The sequence below is a fragment of the Thamnophis elegans genome, chromosome 9, assembly GCF_009769535.1.
Source record: "Thamnophis elegans isolate rThaEle1 chromosome 9, rThaEle1.pri, whole genome shotgun sequence".
NCBI classification, from domain to species: domain Eukaryota; kingdom Metazoa; phylum Chordata; class Lepidosauria; order Squamata; family Colubridae; genus Thamnophis; species Thamnophis elegans.
Genome location: NC_045549.1, coordinates 67,843,412 through 67,860,144, shown reverse-complemented (window position 1 = coordinate 67,860,144; position 16,733 = coordinate 67,843,412). Strand labels below are relative to the sequence as shown.

Here is a 16,733-nt window from a genome sequence, read left to right as displayed (position 1 = left end):
TCAAAGTAAACTCTTACAGTTACTTTAATGGGTAGCTGTAAAAGGCAAGTGTTTAAATTTTCTACAGATTGTTACTTACTAGCATCTACATTACCAAGAAAAAAAAAGAAAAAGAAAATCTGTTACTGTTTAAAATTTAACTCTCTTCTTAGAGCCACCTCCCAACTTCTTAATAAAGAAAGAAATGAGAGTAAAGTACAACAAAATCTAAATGTTTTCTAAATCTGGACAAGACAAATCTTCTTAGTATCTGAAGATCTAAGTCTATCCACCATTCAGAATCAGTTGATTTTCCAGATGCAAAAACAACTTTGGGCAACTGAGAACTTAAAGCAAAAAGAATATAACAGCCCCCATGGCAATGCTATTATAGTTGGCAATCAGCTTTTATCAAACAGTTTAAATCAAACCACCAATACCCTAGAAATAGCATGGACGTAATTGATTTTCCCTCTTAACAGTATTTTTATATACTTACTAATACTCTGGTATTATTAATCCTTCCCCAAATGCATTCATGTAATCATTGGTTCTAAGAAATCTGTGTTTTCTACTGTGGATAAGCTCTTTACAAACACTTCAGATCAGATTTTTGTTGTCCAAGTAATTATTTTTAATATTACTTTCCACATAGGTAAACAACCCAGGACTAATTGGATTTGAGGCAGCCTAGCTTCTGTGCCAGAAAAAGCTATTTTATCTGATGAGCTGATAAGCAGAATTACCAAGTTTCTTCCTTGCAATAGCAGCTTCATAACAGAGAGAGGAGTCTTTGTACACTGATTCCATCTTTCCTGGTTATCTGTTCAGTGTTATTAGATCCAGACCCATAAGCTGCCTTTCCCCCCCTTTAATAAGAAGAATCCATTATTTCCAGGCCAATATTTAATACCTTCTAAATTTCCCGAGAGATATTTCTGATAGCTAAAATGAAAAACGTTACTCTTTAACCTGATGGGAACATTAGGACGTGTGCATTCTGCAGCATGTATGGTTTTATATTTAGGCATGACATAAATAGACGCAGTGACTGGAAGCAGATTCCTACCTGAGCATCTGTGGTAGCTCCATGAATCCCATCATCTGTACCGAATGTCCTTTTGCAGTCTTTTAGCCACTGCAAAATAAAATAGAAGCTGAAAGAGACCAAGCGAAATCACTGATGCCTATATCAGCCCGAACACTGAATATAATTTTTGCTCGAATCATAGAATGTTCTAATATAATGTATACCTTTAAAACTATCGCTTTTTATAAGATACCTTGATGTGTAATTTGAAATGATAAAAGAAAGCAACATGATTGAAATAGCAATACATCATCAAAGAGATAAAATCTATTCTCTTTTCTAAATATAGATTCAGGTATAAAGTCCAGTCCACCAATCACTAACATTTTAAAACCCTAATTCAACAAACAAGCTGTGATTTGTTAATTCATAACACTCAGCCATTATGGGTGTGTTCTGATATCTTGCTAAACCTAAAGCAAATCACACTTACATGTAGTGTTGGATGAGAACCAGACAACTATGGATACACATTTAGGGACAGACAAATTACATACTTATAATACCTACTCACAGCCAATGATATACAGCGAGGAGTGTGTTGTAATTCACAAGCTGTAGTGGAATAAAACTTAATTGTGTTTTAGACCAAGTATGCCAGCAGAATAATGAACCTGACTCATGATTATGACTTTTTTTTAACCTTTGTACACAAGAGAACAAAAATCTAATTTTTCATCAGTATATTTAATTAGGGCTTTTAGTAAATGAATTAGGACTGTGCATTTTCTTCAAAACAAATTCAATTTTCTAAACACTAACATGTCAATTAATGGCATAGAGTCCATCTTTCTTTTGATATTTTTATTTTTGTTTTATTTGCTAAATAAAACAAAATGGATCCTGGATCTTCTTCTTTGTTTTCTCCTTTACCACTTCAGGTGTCAAGCGGAATCACAATAAATAACGTAACCCTGAAACCTGAGGCCAGCCAGTTACCTCTGCACAAAGTATTCTAAAAGGACTCCTTGGATCCCCCATTTATTCTTCTATACTTCTAAGAAGCACATGGGGGCAGGAAGGGAGAAGAGGAGCACCAAAACGTTCTCCCTTTCGTCAGCTGTATAGGATAAGGACTGACAGGAGGTCAAATAGGATTGAGTCTATAAATCTTATTATAGATTCACATTTACCCCAACTGTGGTGCATTATCAATCTTGCTCCTAATATCTACTTCTCATTGCCCAAAATAAAAATCTTTTTGTCTTTCACAAATATATATTAAATGGACTGCAGTTTCCCCCACATAATGTAAACAGAAATTAATCCTTGTCTGTTGATGTATAGGCAGTCCTCGACTTACAACAGTTCATTTAATGTTACAAGGGCACTGAAGTGACTTATGACTGTTTTTCACACTGACGACCATTGCAGCATTCCTGTGGTCACGTGATCAAGAGTCAGGCAGCTGACAAATGACTCGTATTTATGACGGTTGAAGTGTCCCAGGGTCATGCGATCCTCTTCTGCGACACTCCGACAAGCAAAGCTAATAGGGAAGCCAGGTTCACTTAACAACCATGTTAGTACCTTAACGACTGCAGCGATTTACTTAACACCTGGTAAGAAAGGTTGTAAAGTGGGGCAAAATTCATTTAACAACTCTCTCGCTTAGCAACCTACATTTTGGGCTCAGTTGTGGTTGTATGTCGAGGACTACCTGCATCAGTTTATTATTAGTCTCCAAAGTCGACTATAAAGATGAACATTAAATGTTAAGGGAGGGGAGACCATGTCGCCCACATGCTCCTTCAGGCAAGGGGGAAAACCAGTTTTTACTAGACCAAAGTAGAATCAAAAGAATAATAAGTTCCTGAAACAATTTTTTTTCCTGGGGTTTATTGTACGTGATTTTGCTTTTGCATAGCATCCATTATTCAGAATACCAGAATATTGCAGTGCCACTCTCTTTTTTTTAAATGCAGTTTGATGGATAGGCACTTGAATGACCTCTGTCTGTCATTCTTATGCAATAGAAACTCTTAACATGAGCTTTCTATAGCAAAGCTGTCAAATACTGCTTATGGTTATAGTTCTGTATTCAGCTTGTCTTTCCCTGCAGTATCTGTGAATGATTAGGGCAGAGCAAAGGTGTGAGACAGTTCAGGGCATTTTTCGGAGACAAAGGAAGCATTCAGGAGATAGCTATCAAAAGTCAGTTTTCTTCCAGAAAATCAAATTCTGATGCTGAAAATGTAGTGTTCCATGTTTGTTACGTTTGCAAAACCCAATCACTGTACTAGATTAATTCTTTGAAGTTGCTTAAAGTTCTATTCCTCTTGAAATGCTACTTTTAAAAAGAATTTTACTGTTTTAACGTTGATTTCTGAAGAAGTCCTAGTTGATTGATTCCATTTCAAATGTGAATATATGCCATATGGTCTTTGACCTCCCTCAATTTACACACCACTGTAGGACAGTCCAGTATATTATTTGTCATTTAAAATCCCAATGGTCATTGACTTGTTCAATATAGTGTAATAGTATCCAAAAAAAATTAACTACCTGTTCAGCTGCCTCTCTTTTAGCATTGTAAGTATCCAAATGTTCTTGAAGCTCCAGAACACTGAATTTCAATGTTTCTAGTAAACCACAGGACATCAACTGTAATACAAAAAGAATGTTTAAAAACCTTATTAATTAATCCCATGTGAAATATAATATGTACTTATTTACATTTTTAAACATTTGCTATAACCTGAGAATATCTACTAAGATTAATGAAGTAACTCCAAAGATTAAGGAAGTCGCCGGAATTGTTTATATAATACAAATTCTATCCTTTGTTAATATCAAATCTATAGCTCTGCCAGAAATAATTATTCTACATGGCACATGAAAACACAGAAGTGTACTTCTAAAAAAAAGAACTATCTAGATGAGATGCATCTCTTTGCTAAGTACTGTTACTAAAGAATTATCTGTTAAATGATACTAAAGAATTATCTGTTAAATGATGGATTAAAATATTTGCACGCCAAATATAAAGAATTCAATTCCTGTAATAATAACAATGCAAGATACTGAACTTGTATAGAAGCAAATACATAAAATGTTGATGTAATTTTTCTCTCTTGCAGATAATCACTCTGCACAACTGAAAGTTTGCAGATGCCATGTAAACAAGCTGATAGCACAGCATGGGCTTGTTTGGAGTGCTAATGAGTAGCTTGGCAATGCAATGCCTGAACTGGAAATATTGCTCTATCATTTATTTGCCAGTATTTCATTGCCCAAATGCAACTTCAGATGTGTATCTGCTTTATGAAGGACAAACCTATCATTACCCTGAAGGTTACTGGAGAGCAGACTGATCTAATGCCAACCATCACATGAGAAGAATCAAGACCCAGAAGTAATGAATAAGTAAAAGCTAGCTACTACATCCCCACCCCCCCCTTGATTAAGGTACTTGTGCAAAGAATACCAAGCACTTTTAAACCTTTATTTTCTACATCCATTTACTTGGCATCAAGGGGCAATAATTTATGTCAAGAGAGATAGGGAGAAGACAAGTCTGTTGATTCTCTTGATTTCAAAAATCATGTGTTTCCAATAGAAGAGAATATTTGTAGCTCAGGGTTCAACTGTGGAGTTCTTGATGCTCTCTCCAAATTTGGTTATTGGCCTGGAGACATTTCATCATCCAGCTAGATAACCTCACCAGTGCTAGTGAATTGCTCTCTGCTTATATATAAAAGTTTGCCCTTCCAAGGTTGGTAGGGTGTGGTTTTCTCCTTGGTAGTTTCTTGATTAGGGTATTGTTTTCAGCTTGTTTGTCTGGTATAAATCTCTCTCTTAAAAGCAGGATTTTAATTCAAAAGAATCGAAATTAAGTACAGTGGTACTTCAGTACTCATCATTAATTGGTTCCAGGCGATGTGATAAATACTAAAAATGAGTATCAAACAAACCATGTGACCCTGGGGAGGACTTTTCCTATGTCAATGACCTTCCTGGCATGGCCAACTTCTCGTCTGTTCTCTGTGGCCAGCCCCTTCTTCCTATTACATGTTGAATACCAAATACACGACGAGTATAGGAGCAATATTTTTGCGTCAAAATACATTAAGTACCACATTTGATGAGCTTTGAAGCAGTTGAGTACCGAGGTACTACTAGATATTCAGATGATTGTGAAATGAAAAATCACAGCTGTCTTAATCTATCAAAGGAACACTAAATATAATAAGCAAACAGTAATAAATTCAATTTGCAGAAATTAATTGTAGTCCTCCACTTGCGTCTATCCATTCAGCAACTGTTGAAAGCTACAGTGGTGCTGAAAAAAAATGGAGGTATGACTGGTCCTCAAAGCTCTAGCTGTTGCAGCATCTCCATCAAACATGATCACCATTTGCAACCATCTCTGCCAATTTCTCACAAGCAGTCATTGGGGAAGCTGGCAGGAAAAGTTGTAGGTCACTTTTGGTAAGTTGGTCCTATTGTTTTTTCTACCACCTGCAGAATTCCCCCACCTGCACACATCTCTGCCGGCCCCCTCAAGGTCTTCGGTGGCCTCCCCCTGCCCTCCATTGCCTGGGACTCCTGCCTCTTTCTGCTTAATGACCTGTGAGGTCTGGGGTTATGATGGCAACCTGGACTGCCATTGCTAAGTGACGCTGTCAGGTGATGTCACACTTTACGACTGCATCGCTTAGCAACGGCAATCCCAGCTCCAATTGCTGTTGTAGCTTGAGGATTATCTGTAATCGTACGGGTACCATATTAAGGCTGTTTTTTATTTTATAATTTCCTTCCTTTCCAAAGTTCATAGGAAACTTTGCAGCCCAAACTGCATCTTACTTGAGCAAGAGTAATATTAACAGACTTGGGAGCTAAATCTTTCAAAAAATCTCTACTAGGAGGGAGGGGAAATTCCTGAACCAGCCAAGAGATGGAATTGACCTACTGAGTAGAAGCCATAGAGGGATATTCTGCACAATAACATTTTGTTGCAATTCTACTTGTGAGAATGTTTATAGTTTTGGATAAAAAAATTGTGTAGCTTTTTGAGCTCTAAGCTGCTTGTGATATTATGGCTGAGAAAAACATGAAAATCTCAGAAGCAAAAAAAAATATTTCATTTACATTTCAAAAACATAAAATACTATTTTTTGAAATATGTTTAATACTAAGGGAGTTAACAACTCAAAATTATTTAAAAAAATATTAGAACAGATAGAATTTTGAATACTAGAGAGGAAATTTGACCTGTGATCTTGAGAAAAGAAATATTTTTAGGGTGCTTCCATATCATATCTCCATTTTAAACACTTTGTGTTGCAACTAATGATGTTTTTATATATATACTGTATATTTGATAGGAAATTTTCTTGGAAATTCCAAAATAAAGAACATTTGTAGCTTACTAATAAGAGTCACTAAACAGAAAAGTTGGCATGTAGATATTAGATATTACCGTTTCAGCATCCACAAAAACAGTTGGGCATTCTGAATATGTTGTCATAACTTCCAATGAACTTTTAAATTTTGTTCCAATTCGCTGCAGATTCTCACCCAGGAAACTGACTGATTCATGTGTTATGGCTCCAAATCTCCTCTGAATCACCTAAATACAATAAAATAGTGTTTGCGTGTGGAAAATTTTTACAGGGTTTACTTATTTTATTGTAGATTCTTTAATATTTATTCTCGGTTTAGCAGCCTAACCCTAAGCCTAAATTTTATTTTATTTTGCTTTGGAAGAAACATTTAAAAGAAATGAAAATTAGAATTGCACAAACTCTCCTCTTTTGCTCCCCTGCTGCAAATATTTTATTTGGGCAGGAGGCTGCCCTATTCTATCATAACTGATGCTTTATACCTGAGACTAAATTCTCCTCTTCTATGTAACTCTGTCACATGAAAGTGAGAAGAGCAGGGTTGGCTGCAACATCACACTGAGACCCTTTCTAAGAAATCTTCTACAAAATCTTGCAATGAGAAAAATCGACAAGTCAGTCTGAGTGTCATTCTAGACTGTGATTTTAGAAATGGATACTCTTCTAATGAACAGAAGAGTGGAGGAGAAAGGTTTCCTATGTAATCCCCACAATATAGAAACAGATGCGAAAATCCTCACCCTGAAATTGATCCTTGAGGGATGATAGATAGGATAGATAGATAGATAGATAGATAGATAGATAGATAGATAGATAGATAGATACTGTATTTTTCAGAGTATAAGACACACCTTTTTTCCTCAAAAAAGAGGCTGAAAATCTGGGTGCGACTTATACATTGAATAAGTATAAGCATTTTTTGCTTCCCAAAGCTCCGCCCCTTCACCAAAATGGCCATGCACATCCTTATGGAGGCTTTCAGAGAGCTCCTGGGGACTGGGGAGGGCAGAAATGAGTGAAACACAGGCCATTTTGCCCCCCCCCCCCCAGCCCCCAGCAGCACTCTATAAGCCTCCGTAAGGCTATGCATGCAATTCTTTTTGACCAAAAATGGGCTGTTTTTTGCTTGTTTTTGCCCACCCACACCCCCCAGAAGCACTCTGCAAGCCCCCCCAAGGCTATTCATGCCTTTTTTTGGGGGGGGGGAAAGGGGCCCATTTCCACAAACAAACTGGCAGTTTTTGGGTTGTTTACAGAGTGCAAAAACATTTTTTTTCCTTTTGGAAAGCTCTTTAACTGATTGATGAGAATTAGATTGATCAAGTACTGTGCCAGCAGAAACAAACTTAGGTGCTGCAGATTGTCAGCAATTTCCTTCTCCAGTACATGAATATACCTGGAAACATCTACCTACCTACCTACCTACTCTCTCTCTCCTTACCTACCTACTGTATTTCTCTCTCTCTATTTCTCTCTCTCTATATATATATTATCTACCTATCTACCTACCTACCTACCTACCTACTCTCTCTCTACCTACCTACTGTATTTCTCTCTCTTTCTCTCCCTCTCTATCCCTTTATCTCCCTACCTACTTTTTAAAAAAAATTGCCTCTTCAAAACCTTGGTGCGTCTTATACTCCAGTGCGTCTTATACTCCAAAAATATGGTAGATATTTTGAACAGGTCTTTGTTTAGAGCACTACAATTTTAACCATGACCATGGGCCATGTTAGATTGTTAAGAACTAACAATGTGGATGAAAAAGCATACCTGAAACAACCTAGAGAACACATGAAATGTATAGACAGCGGAAGATCCATCTGTATCTGTCAGCAGCTGATTAACATGGCAGCGCCAAGCCTCCTCTTCATCATCATAAGCCTGTGGTTGAAAAGCTGCCAATATGGCAGAGAGAAAAGGGGAGGGTGGGGGGGAGGTCTGCACTTCTGGAAAACCATCTTGTTCTTCATCTTGGCTGCAAATAAATAGCAACAGCACTTAGACTTATATACTGCTTCATAGTGCTTTTTAAAGCCCTCTCTAAGCGGTTTACAGAGTCAGCATCTTTGCTCTCCTGACAATCTGGGTCCTCATTTTACCGACCTCGGAAGGATGAAAGGCGGAGTCAATCTTGAGCCTGCTGAGATGTGAACTGCTGAACTGCAGCTAGCAGTCAGCTGAAGTAGCCTGCAGTACTGCACTCTAACTACTGCACCACCTTGGCTCTTGTACAAAGAGGATGATACAGGTAGCCCTTGACTCACAACACTTCATTTAGTGACTGTTCGAAGTGACTATGGCACTACAAAAAGTGACTTATGACCGTTTTATACACTTACGACCACTGTAGCGTTCCCATGGTTATGTGATTTTACATTCGGATGCTTGACAACTGGTTCACCTTTTTGACGGTCTCAGTGACCCGGCGTCATGTGATCCCCTTTTGCGGCCTTCTGGGAAGCAACAAGTCAATGGGGAATCCAGATTCACTTAACAACCGTGTCACTAATATAACAACTGCGGTGATTCCCTTAACAACTGTGGCAAGAAAAATCTTAAAATGGGGCAAACCTCACTTAACAAATTTCTCACTTAGCAACACAAATTGGGATTGTAAGTCGAGGACTACCTGTATTATCTTTCTAAGTCAGTAGTAATAAGTAATAAATCACTGGTGGGTTGCAAGCGGTACGCCCCAGTACGGGCGTACTAGAACCTGCCCGCAGCGCCGGATACCATTCCAGTACGGTGCTCCGGAGGGCCCACCCGTCTGCCCGAGCTGCTTGCGTGTGCACACGGGCTGTATGCGTCCATGTGGATGCCGCCGGCCTGTTCCAACCATACCGGTTGGAACGGTATCTGGAACCCACCACTGTAATACATATATTTTATTGAGAGAACATGACTGCATTAACATGTCACATTTCAGGACAATTTGGGGATTATTGAGGTAGATGGATGCATCCATTATGACTTATTCAACAAGCCAGGACTAAAAATCTTGAGATTAGTTTAATATGTGATCTTTCTCTTGTATAATGGTTTGTAAACTGGGTTAATTATTCCAATGGATAATTTGGGCATACACTGTGAGTAAAGGAGCAATTTGGGATTGCTTGCCTATGAATTGAGGATCCGGTTTGGGACTGTAACTGCTGAAAAATGTGTCTGGTTTTTTTGGAAATGGGTGGGCACTGACAGTATTCAAAACTGGGTAAAGGGGGAATTGTATCAAACAGTTTCATTATTCCTGCACTAGCATATAAGTGGCTTCAAATGCTAAATAGCAGTGGTAGGATTCTTTTTTTTTTACTACTGGTTCTGTGGAAGTGGCTTGGTGGGCGTGGCATGGTTTGGTGGGCATGGCAGGGGAAGGATACTGTAAAATCTCCATTCCCTCCCCACTCCAGGAGAAGGTTACTGCAAAATCCCCATTTCCTCCCGATCAGCTGGGACTCAGGAGGCAGAGAATAGATGGGGACGGGCCCAGTCAGAGGTGATATTTACCGGTTCTCTGAACTACTCAAAATTTCCGGTTCTCCAGAACTGGTCAGAACCTGCTGAATACCACCTCTGCTAAAAAGGCTAAAAGCAACATTCTGCTAGGTAAAGGTAAAGTTTCCCCTCGCATATATTTTCTAGTCGTTCCCGACTCTAGAGGGCGGTGCTCATCTCCATTTCAAAGCCGAAGAACTAGCACTGTCCAAAGATGTCTCTGTGGTCATGTGGCTAGCATGGCTAAATGCCGAAGGCGCATGGAACACTGTTACCTTCCCACCAAAGGTGGTTCCTATTTTTCTGCTTGCATTTTTTACATGCTTTCGAACTGCTAGGTTGGCAGAAGCTGGGACAAGTAACGGGAGCTCACTCCGTTACGCGGCGCTAGGGATTCAAACCGCCTGATCGACAAGCTCAGCATCTTAGCCACTGAGTTACCGCGTCCCTCTATAACATTCTACTATATAAAACATTTCACCTGGATAAACCAGAGAAGTCAGCTTCTTCTTCTTCACATCTTTCATCCAGCTCCTTCAATGCAAGAGTAACATCCTCTTCAAAGATGGATTCAGTATAAGTCTCGTTAGTCGGATGCTCTTGAATTTCAGGAGCTTCTTCTAGTTCTAAGGGTTCTTGGCAGACTAAGGACTCAAACTGTTCTTGCAGTGCAATTGATCCAGTATCTTCACTAGCGGTACTCTGTTCATCTTTCACTGATGAACTGCCATCCTGGAGGAGAAGAAATATTTTTTTAAATATTTCATTTTGAAAAACATGTATAAGTATTTGAAAAGATTTGTGTATATGTTGTTCTAAATTAAGAAATTCCAAAAAGTATAAACAATGTTATTTGGTTCTGAAAACGGTGTCACTTAGTGTTTTACAGTCTCAGGTTAAAAAGTCCTTCCTTGTTCAATATTTTTTTAATAATGTTATTAAACATTACAATTAAGGAGATAAAACTAAAATGAATTAATTAAAAAAATAAAAAAATTGTTAACCAAATTTATGTATCAAATTTAGCAACGATTACCAGAAATGACTGGTATTTTAACCTTGATCAAATAAACCAACATTATATTCCTTGTTTTAACTTTTAACAATCTTGATATTTAATCCCGTCAAACTATGTTGTAGAACTTGATTTCCCCCCATTTTTTTCCTTCTCACAAAGTTCTTCAAAATTTTTGAAATCTCTTTTGATCTCCAATCTAGGAAAATTATCCAGACTACTCTTTTGATATTGGTATGCCCCTTTTAATTAACACATCGGCTGGTTCCATTTGTGTATCCAGTATAGCATTTTTGCATATTATTCTAGTAGCCTGTCATTTAAAAATCTACTTTGAGATCAAAATTTTAGTTTTTTTGGGGGGGAAAATCCTTTGTCAAAATTATTCAGTTCAAACATTGAATTCTTACATCTATTCAGAATTAACCTCAACTGAATTCAGTGAGATGAGTTTTTGATGAAAGAATAAAAAGAGCTAGAGCTTAAGATGACTAGCTGTATATATAATTACTACCTAGTCAAATTGGAGTGCTGTAGGGTAGAAACACTAAGAACTCTAAACCAAAGCAGAACACAACTTGCCGGTGATTCAACAATGGTACGGAAGGAGATAAGAGTAGCAATTGCTAGTTTTTGATTATGAGATGGGTGTTAGAGTTGGGGAGGCACAATGAAATATGTCTCCCCTCCTAACTAGCCTTCTGGAAAATGCTGAAGATTCCCCATTTGACCAGATATTGGGAGTCAGAAGTTAGTAAGACCCAGGTGATGTATTGCTATTTTGAGGTATTTTAAATTCTTGGCTACCATTTCTTTTTCTTTGTTTTTATGTTGTGTTTTTTAAATTAGTTACTGTATTTATATTATTTTAAGTTTAAATTCTGTGTGCTTTGGAGAGAGGATTGGCCATATAAATAAAATAAAATAAAATAAATCCTCCTATAGCTGTCAGTGGAAGTGAATCTGTTAACAGTAGATACTGCAGATCTAAATTTCCCTTTAAGTTTCCCTTTCCCTGTAGGTTTCCAAAGCTTTAATTTCACAATCTTGTATAAAGCACCTACAGAGGACTTCCCCCTACAGGGAAGAAAATCCAATATTTGATTTCTCCTGCCAAAACAGCCTGTGGTATGCTCCAGGAAATTAAAGATTGCTAACTTAATCCCTCCCTCTTCCCCCCACCTTTCATAGCTCTATACACACACACACACACACACACACACACACACACACACACACACACACACTCATTATCTCATTGTTATTCAGTAAATGGAGGAAAACGAAGTATCTAAAGCATTAACTTTTGTGTTGAAAATTGTCTGAGATTTAATGTTGTTTCTTTAAATGAATAGTAATTGGTTGAATGCAGAGGCAACATAATAATCCTAAAGTATTTTGCATCTTTTGGCATCATACGAGATTACCTTTCCCTGCTAGCTCTTAAGTCATCATAGGTAATAGTAAGGGATGACAACAACTGGAAGTCCAGTATCTGGAGGTCTGCAGATCCTCCACTTTGGTTCAATGAAATATGTTTAGTGATTACATAAAGATCACAAAAAAGAACCTGTAGTTCTGAGTTATGTGCCTTAATTCACGTACGTAAAATGTAACAAACGCAGGCCAAATTGTATGGAATGCGTTTATATACATTTAGAATACGTTTTGAATGATTTATATAACACATGTTATAGCAGACATAAGTCAGGAAGGGCTCACATGTTGCTTTCGAATTTTTCAAAATTCCCATTTTTAAACTGTGCAAAATTCTATCCTAAATTTTAATAAGCTGAGAGTTCTCTTGACTACAGACTACAGTCCCATGATCACAATTCTATTTCAGGAAATGCTGATAACCACCATATTTTTTTAAAAAATGTCTTCAAATAACATACACACATTTAGTCCATCTCAAAATAAGAGCCATGGTACTTATTTTAGACTTCAAAGGTACTAGAGAAAAGGCTTATGAATGCTTAAGAGCTGAAATACTTAATTACAAACACACACACACACACACACACACACAAACTTAAAAAAATGTAAAATGGGGATCACTGCTCTGAGTGTCTGATGGAAATGGTAAATACATACGTAACATACTCACTGATTTTTTTTTTAATCAGCTGGGAATCTTGCTCATTCCAAGTATGTATTTCCATTTTTTTAAAACATGCCACTGGCACACAGAGGGCTTGGCCAAGAGCACTGAATTGACCAGCTGCTAACAAAGCTGGCCTGAGGTTCAAATCCCAATTAAAGCACCAATCATAAAGAGGAAAAGCAAGTATGAGAGGGAGAGGGAAGATCATAGAAAAGGAAGCATCACAGGAAGAAAATGTACCCAGAAAACCATCCTGCTTTTCAAATTGTTCTTCTGCACCCCACCAGTTCATTAAAAGAACTTCAAAACTTTCTTAACCTGTGCTGTGAACATCTTTAGTCTTTTAACTCCCCCGCCGTAAAAAAACCCCATCTCCAGTAAACAAATTTTCAGCCACAACAACAGGTTAGAAATACTGAAGTTGTAATTACATAATCAGCCTGATAAAAATTCTTATAGACAGAACGCAAAGCTTTCATACAGTGCTAGAAAGAGGACAGATCAGCCATGCTCGAGCCCGCATTTCTCCCCACCTCAGGCAGCGTGTTGTTAGCATTATCTAGAGAGGCAACTTCCAAACTTGGGGTTTCAGATCTGATTTGAAGCACCTCTTCCATTCCAACACTGCTAGTGGAATCTTGAGATTGCAGCAACAAGTTGATGTGATCTGGTATGGCATCATCGGCAGTTGAATCACTGTTTAGCTAGAGACAAAAAGGCACCCATTCATGTTTTGCAAAATAAAGTCAACATGTGTTCATGCATAAATGTAAAGCAGAATGCAGGCATGAGGCTACCCTTTCTATTCATTAGACTGTATCCTGAGTCCATCTGCCATGCTTAGGTTTTGGTTTAGGTTTATTCGATTTATATGCTTAAAAATATTAACAACAGGACTTCTCATAAGGGCAAAAATAATATAATAATATTGATGAAGAACATGCATTCATCAGAAATACTGTTTTAGCATAACTAATTTTACTCAACATATATGAACAGATGTCTCTGCTGTCCCAAATACTGAATTAATTAGGTTAATTAACTATTTTTTTCGCTGCAGGATCTGATTCCAAAAATGCAAATAATGTATTATCAGTACATTATTTACACCCAGAATAATTTCTAAATACTTTACAGGTATTTGTAAATCAAATTGCCCATCAGAAACAGCCAACTAATTCTCCTTTTTTAATTTAGTTTAGCTAATCCTAACCCTAATCAAACTTCTGATTTAAAATGTAATTACTAATCAAATTAAATACTATAGTATTACACTTAAAACCTTTAAACTCTATTTCTTAAAGTTCGGGTAGATGTAAATTTTCTGTCAAGTTACAAAGATGACAGAAGTTTACTTTGAAATACAAAAACATCTTTCAAAGACATACTGGCACATTAGCTTCATACTGACATGTATATTCAAGAACCTCCTTAGTTATGCTTTATTGATAAAAACCTATTCCAAATCGCATTCTTCTCTGTCTTATTTTACTAGAAGCAAGCCACTTAGGACAAGTGTCATTCACAGTTGACGCCAACATTTCATTGGGCAACTCATAAAGCTGCCCACCCTTCCTGCAAATGAGAACCCAAGAGGCAGCCTTGAAGGTTAAATCTCAGGGCTGCTGTTGTGATGCAAAAACCATCTGTGTGTTTTACCATTTGGGAATGCGACAGTATCTGACTTGCGCTCAGGCCTTCTTCTTCTGAGGACTCATCCGTATCTTCTGGGTTGGTCAGGTTCAAGCTGGGAGTGCTACCTGAATACTGATACTCCTGGAGAGAAGGCGTGTCCCCTTTCTCAATACTGTCCAGTGAACGTCTACGGACACCCCAGTTGAAGTTGTCCATACTCTCTCCCTGTAATGAGAAGGAAGTTTATCCCAACGTGTTTAAGCCACCACAAGTGCTGAAATGAACACAGCAAAACAAAGCCACACATACTGAATTCACTGAGAGCAGAGTTTCAATCAGCCCTTCAGGTTGATTGCATGTTTATGTTTTATTAACATGGCTTTCTCTTCAAAGCATTTAAATGTATGCCAACATAATTTTTCTCAATATTTTTCTTTCACAGATTCGCCTTCAGAACTAAAACGGGCTTAAAAATGGTCAACAACCATATATCCTTTGCAGTTACCAAGATTATCTGACTTTCAAGCACAGACAGACAAATACACTACAGATGACAACAGATGAAACAAGCCACTGCACCAGGCTGCAACTTACCTGCAGCTCCTGGTTCGCAAAAAGAAAAACACACATAATTAGAACGAGGACAAACACTTAAAGATACTTTTTAATGGAGGCTATTTTATATTGCATAAGCTTGCCGGCAGTAGAAGACTGATTCAAGCTCTGGAAATACTTTGTTTTGGTCAAGCCCCCTTATTATTTAATTGGTTTTAGAAAAATTGGTGCAAAACATTATGAGACAAACACTTAAAACAGATGGCTATGGCACATTTTTCAGTGTTAACATATATTAAAACTTAATTTTGAGAACGGCTTGAAAGTAACTGCGGTGAAAATTCAAAATGGACTTTATCTACATTTGTTTGATTAAACGTACAATATGTAAATTTTATTCAGTGCAAGAAAGCATAAACATTTGAGCCAATTTCGGTCTTGATAAGCATGTTTGGCTGTTACAGTTTTCATTCCTCTTTGGGTAACTTTCCCAGATGCTTAGAATTTAAATTCGCTATTGATTCATTACAGGTACTTTATGGTCACAGAAGCAATCCTAATTTGTACTAACCCAAAGTCACCCAGAATGAGATCACTGGCTAGGGAGGGGAGGGGGTCTTAAACATAGTTTCACCATTTCCAGAACACCTATAATACCCCACTGCCTTTGCCCCGCTCTTTTCTGAGCCAATGAAGCATAAGGGAAATGCTTCAGAGAAATGCTAAGCAGTTGGAAGTGTTGTGATGATTTTGAGATCAAAATGTTGACTGGATCACAGTTCTGGCAGTCATTTGGATTACTGGAGATGGGCGAGAAGACAATCTATTTCTTGGTAGAAAGAACTTGAGAATTGCTAAAATTCCTCATCTACAGTAGTTTTATTTCCAGAGGTATAAAAAAATTATGTGACTACCCCTTCCACCTCCATAGGGATGGTGTCATTTGTAGGACAGTTCAGCTTTCCCCAATATCCACCCTTTGTTATTTCCATGCACTGCAATGGTATATTATAAATGACAATTATTACATTTTATTATTTAAAAACAGAGAAAAATGCAGATAAAGATGATAAATGCACCATGAACCCAGACACAATATGAATGGCTGAAAATCAAATCAATTTCAACACACTCCTCATGTCATTATACATTGTGCAGTATTTACCGAGGTTTTGATGATACCCGTACGCTATTCTTCAAGTTTGGTATAGTTTCATTTGGCTTTCTAATCTCAATTATACATTGATGCACTCTTTAATTCACCATTAAGCAGGAAATTTGCAAAATGTCAGTTACTGTTCACATTTTTACGCATCAGATTAGATCAAAGTAAAAAGCAAAGGGAGCAGCTAGTATGAACGAAAGAGCTCCTCATATGCCAAACAGCAAATATAAAATTATAGAGCCAATGCTGGGTTTTTTTCCAAGCAGGAAGTTTAAGAAATGGCATGCATGGATTTTTTTAGTGCTTTGATTAACTACAGTACACTCTTACAGCAAAAGGAAAGG

General features: G+C 37.5%; 1 protein-coding gene across 10 annotated transcripts in view; it reads right to left on the bottom strand.

Moving 5' to 3' along the window:
* FRYL (FRY like transcription coactivator) overlaps nt 1-16,733 on the bottom strand; it is a 155,298-nt gene that overhangs the window by 8,683 nt on the left and 129,882 nt on the right. For 5 of the 10 annotated variants that reach the window (XM_032224209.1, XM_032224202.1, XM_032224204.1 and 2 more), the window contains 8 exons: nt 15,264-15,272; nt 14,694-14,894; nt 13,568-13,738; nt 10,394-10,644; nt 8,188-8,392; nt 6,492-6,641; nt 3,575-3,673; nt 1,049-1,117 (listed from right to left, as the gene is read on the bottom strand). In XM_032224209.1, the coding sequence (XP_032080100.1) occupies nt 1,049-1,117; nt 3,575-3,673; nt 6,492-6,641; nt 8,188-8,392; nt 10,394-10,644; nt 13,568-13,738; nt 14,694-14,894; nt 15,264-15,272 (1,155 nt within the window). The remainder of the gene's footprint in view (nt 1-1,048; nt 1,118-3,574; nt 3,674-6,491; nt 6,642-8,187; nt 8,393-10,393; nt 10,645-13,567; nt 13,739-14,693; nt 14,895-15,263; nt 15,273-16,733) is intronic. The other 5 variants (XM_032224203.1, XM_032224205.1, XM_032224211.1 and 2 more) reach the window with 2 other exon arrangements.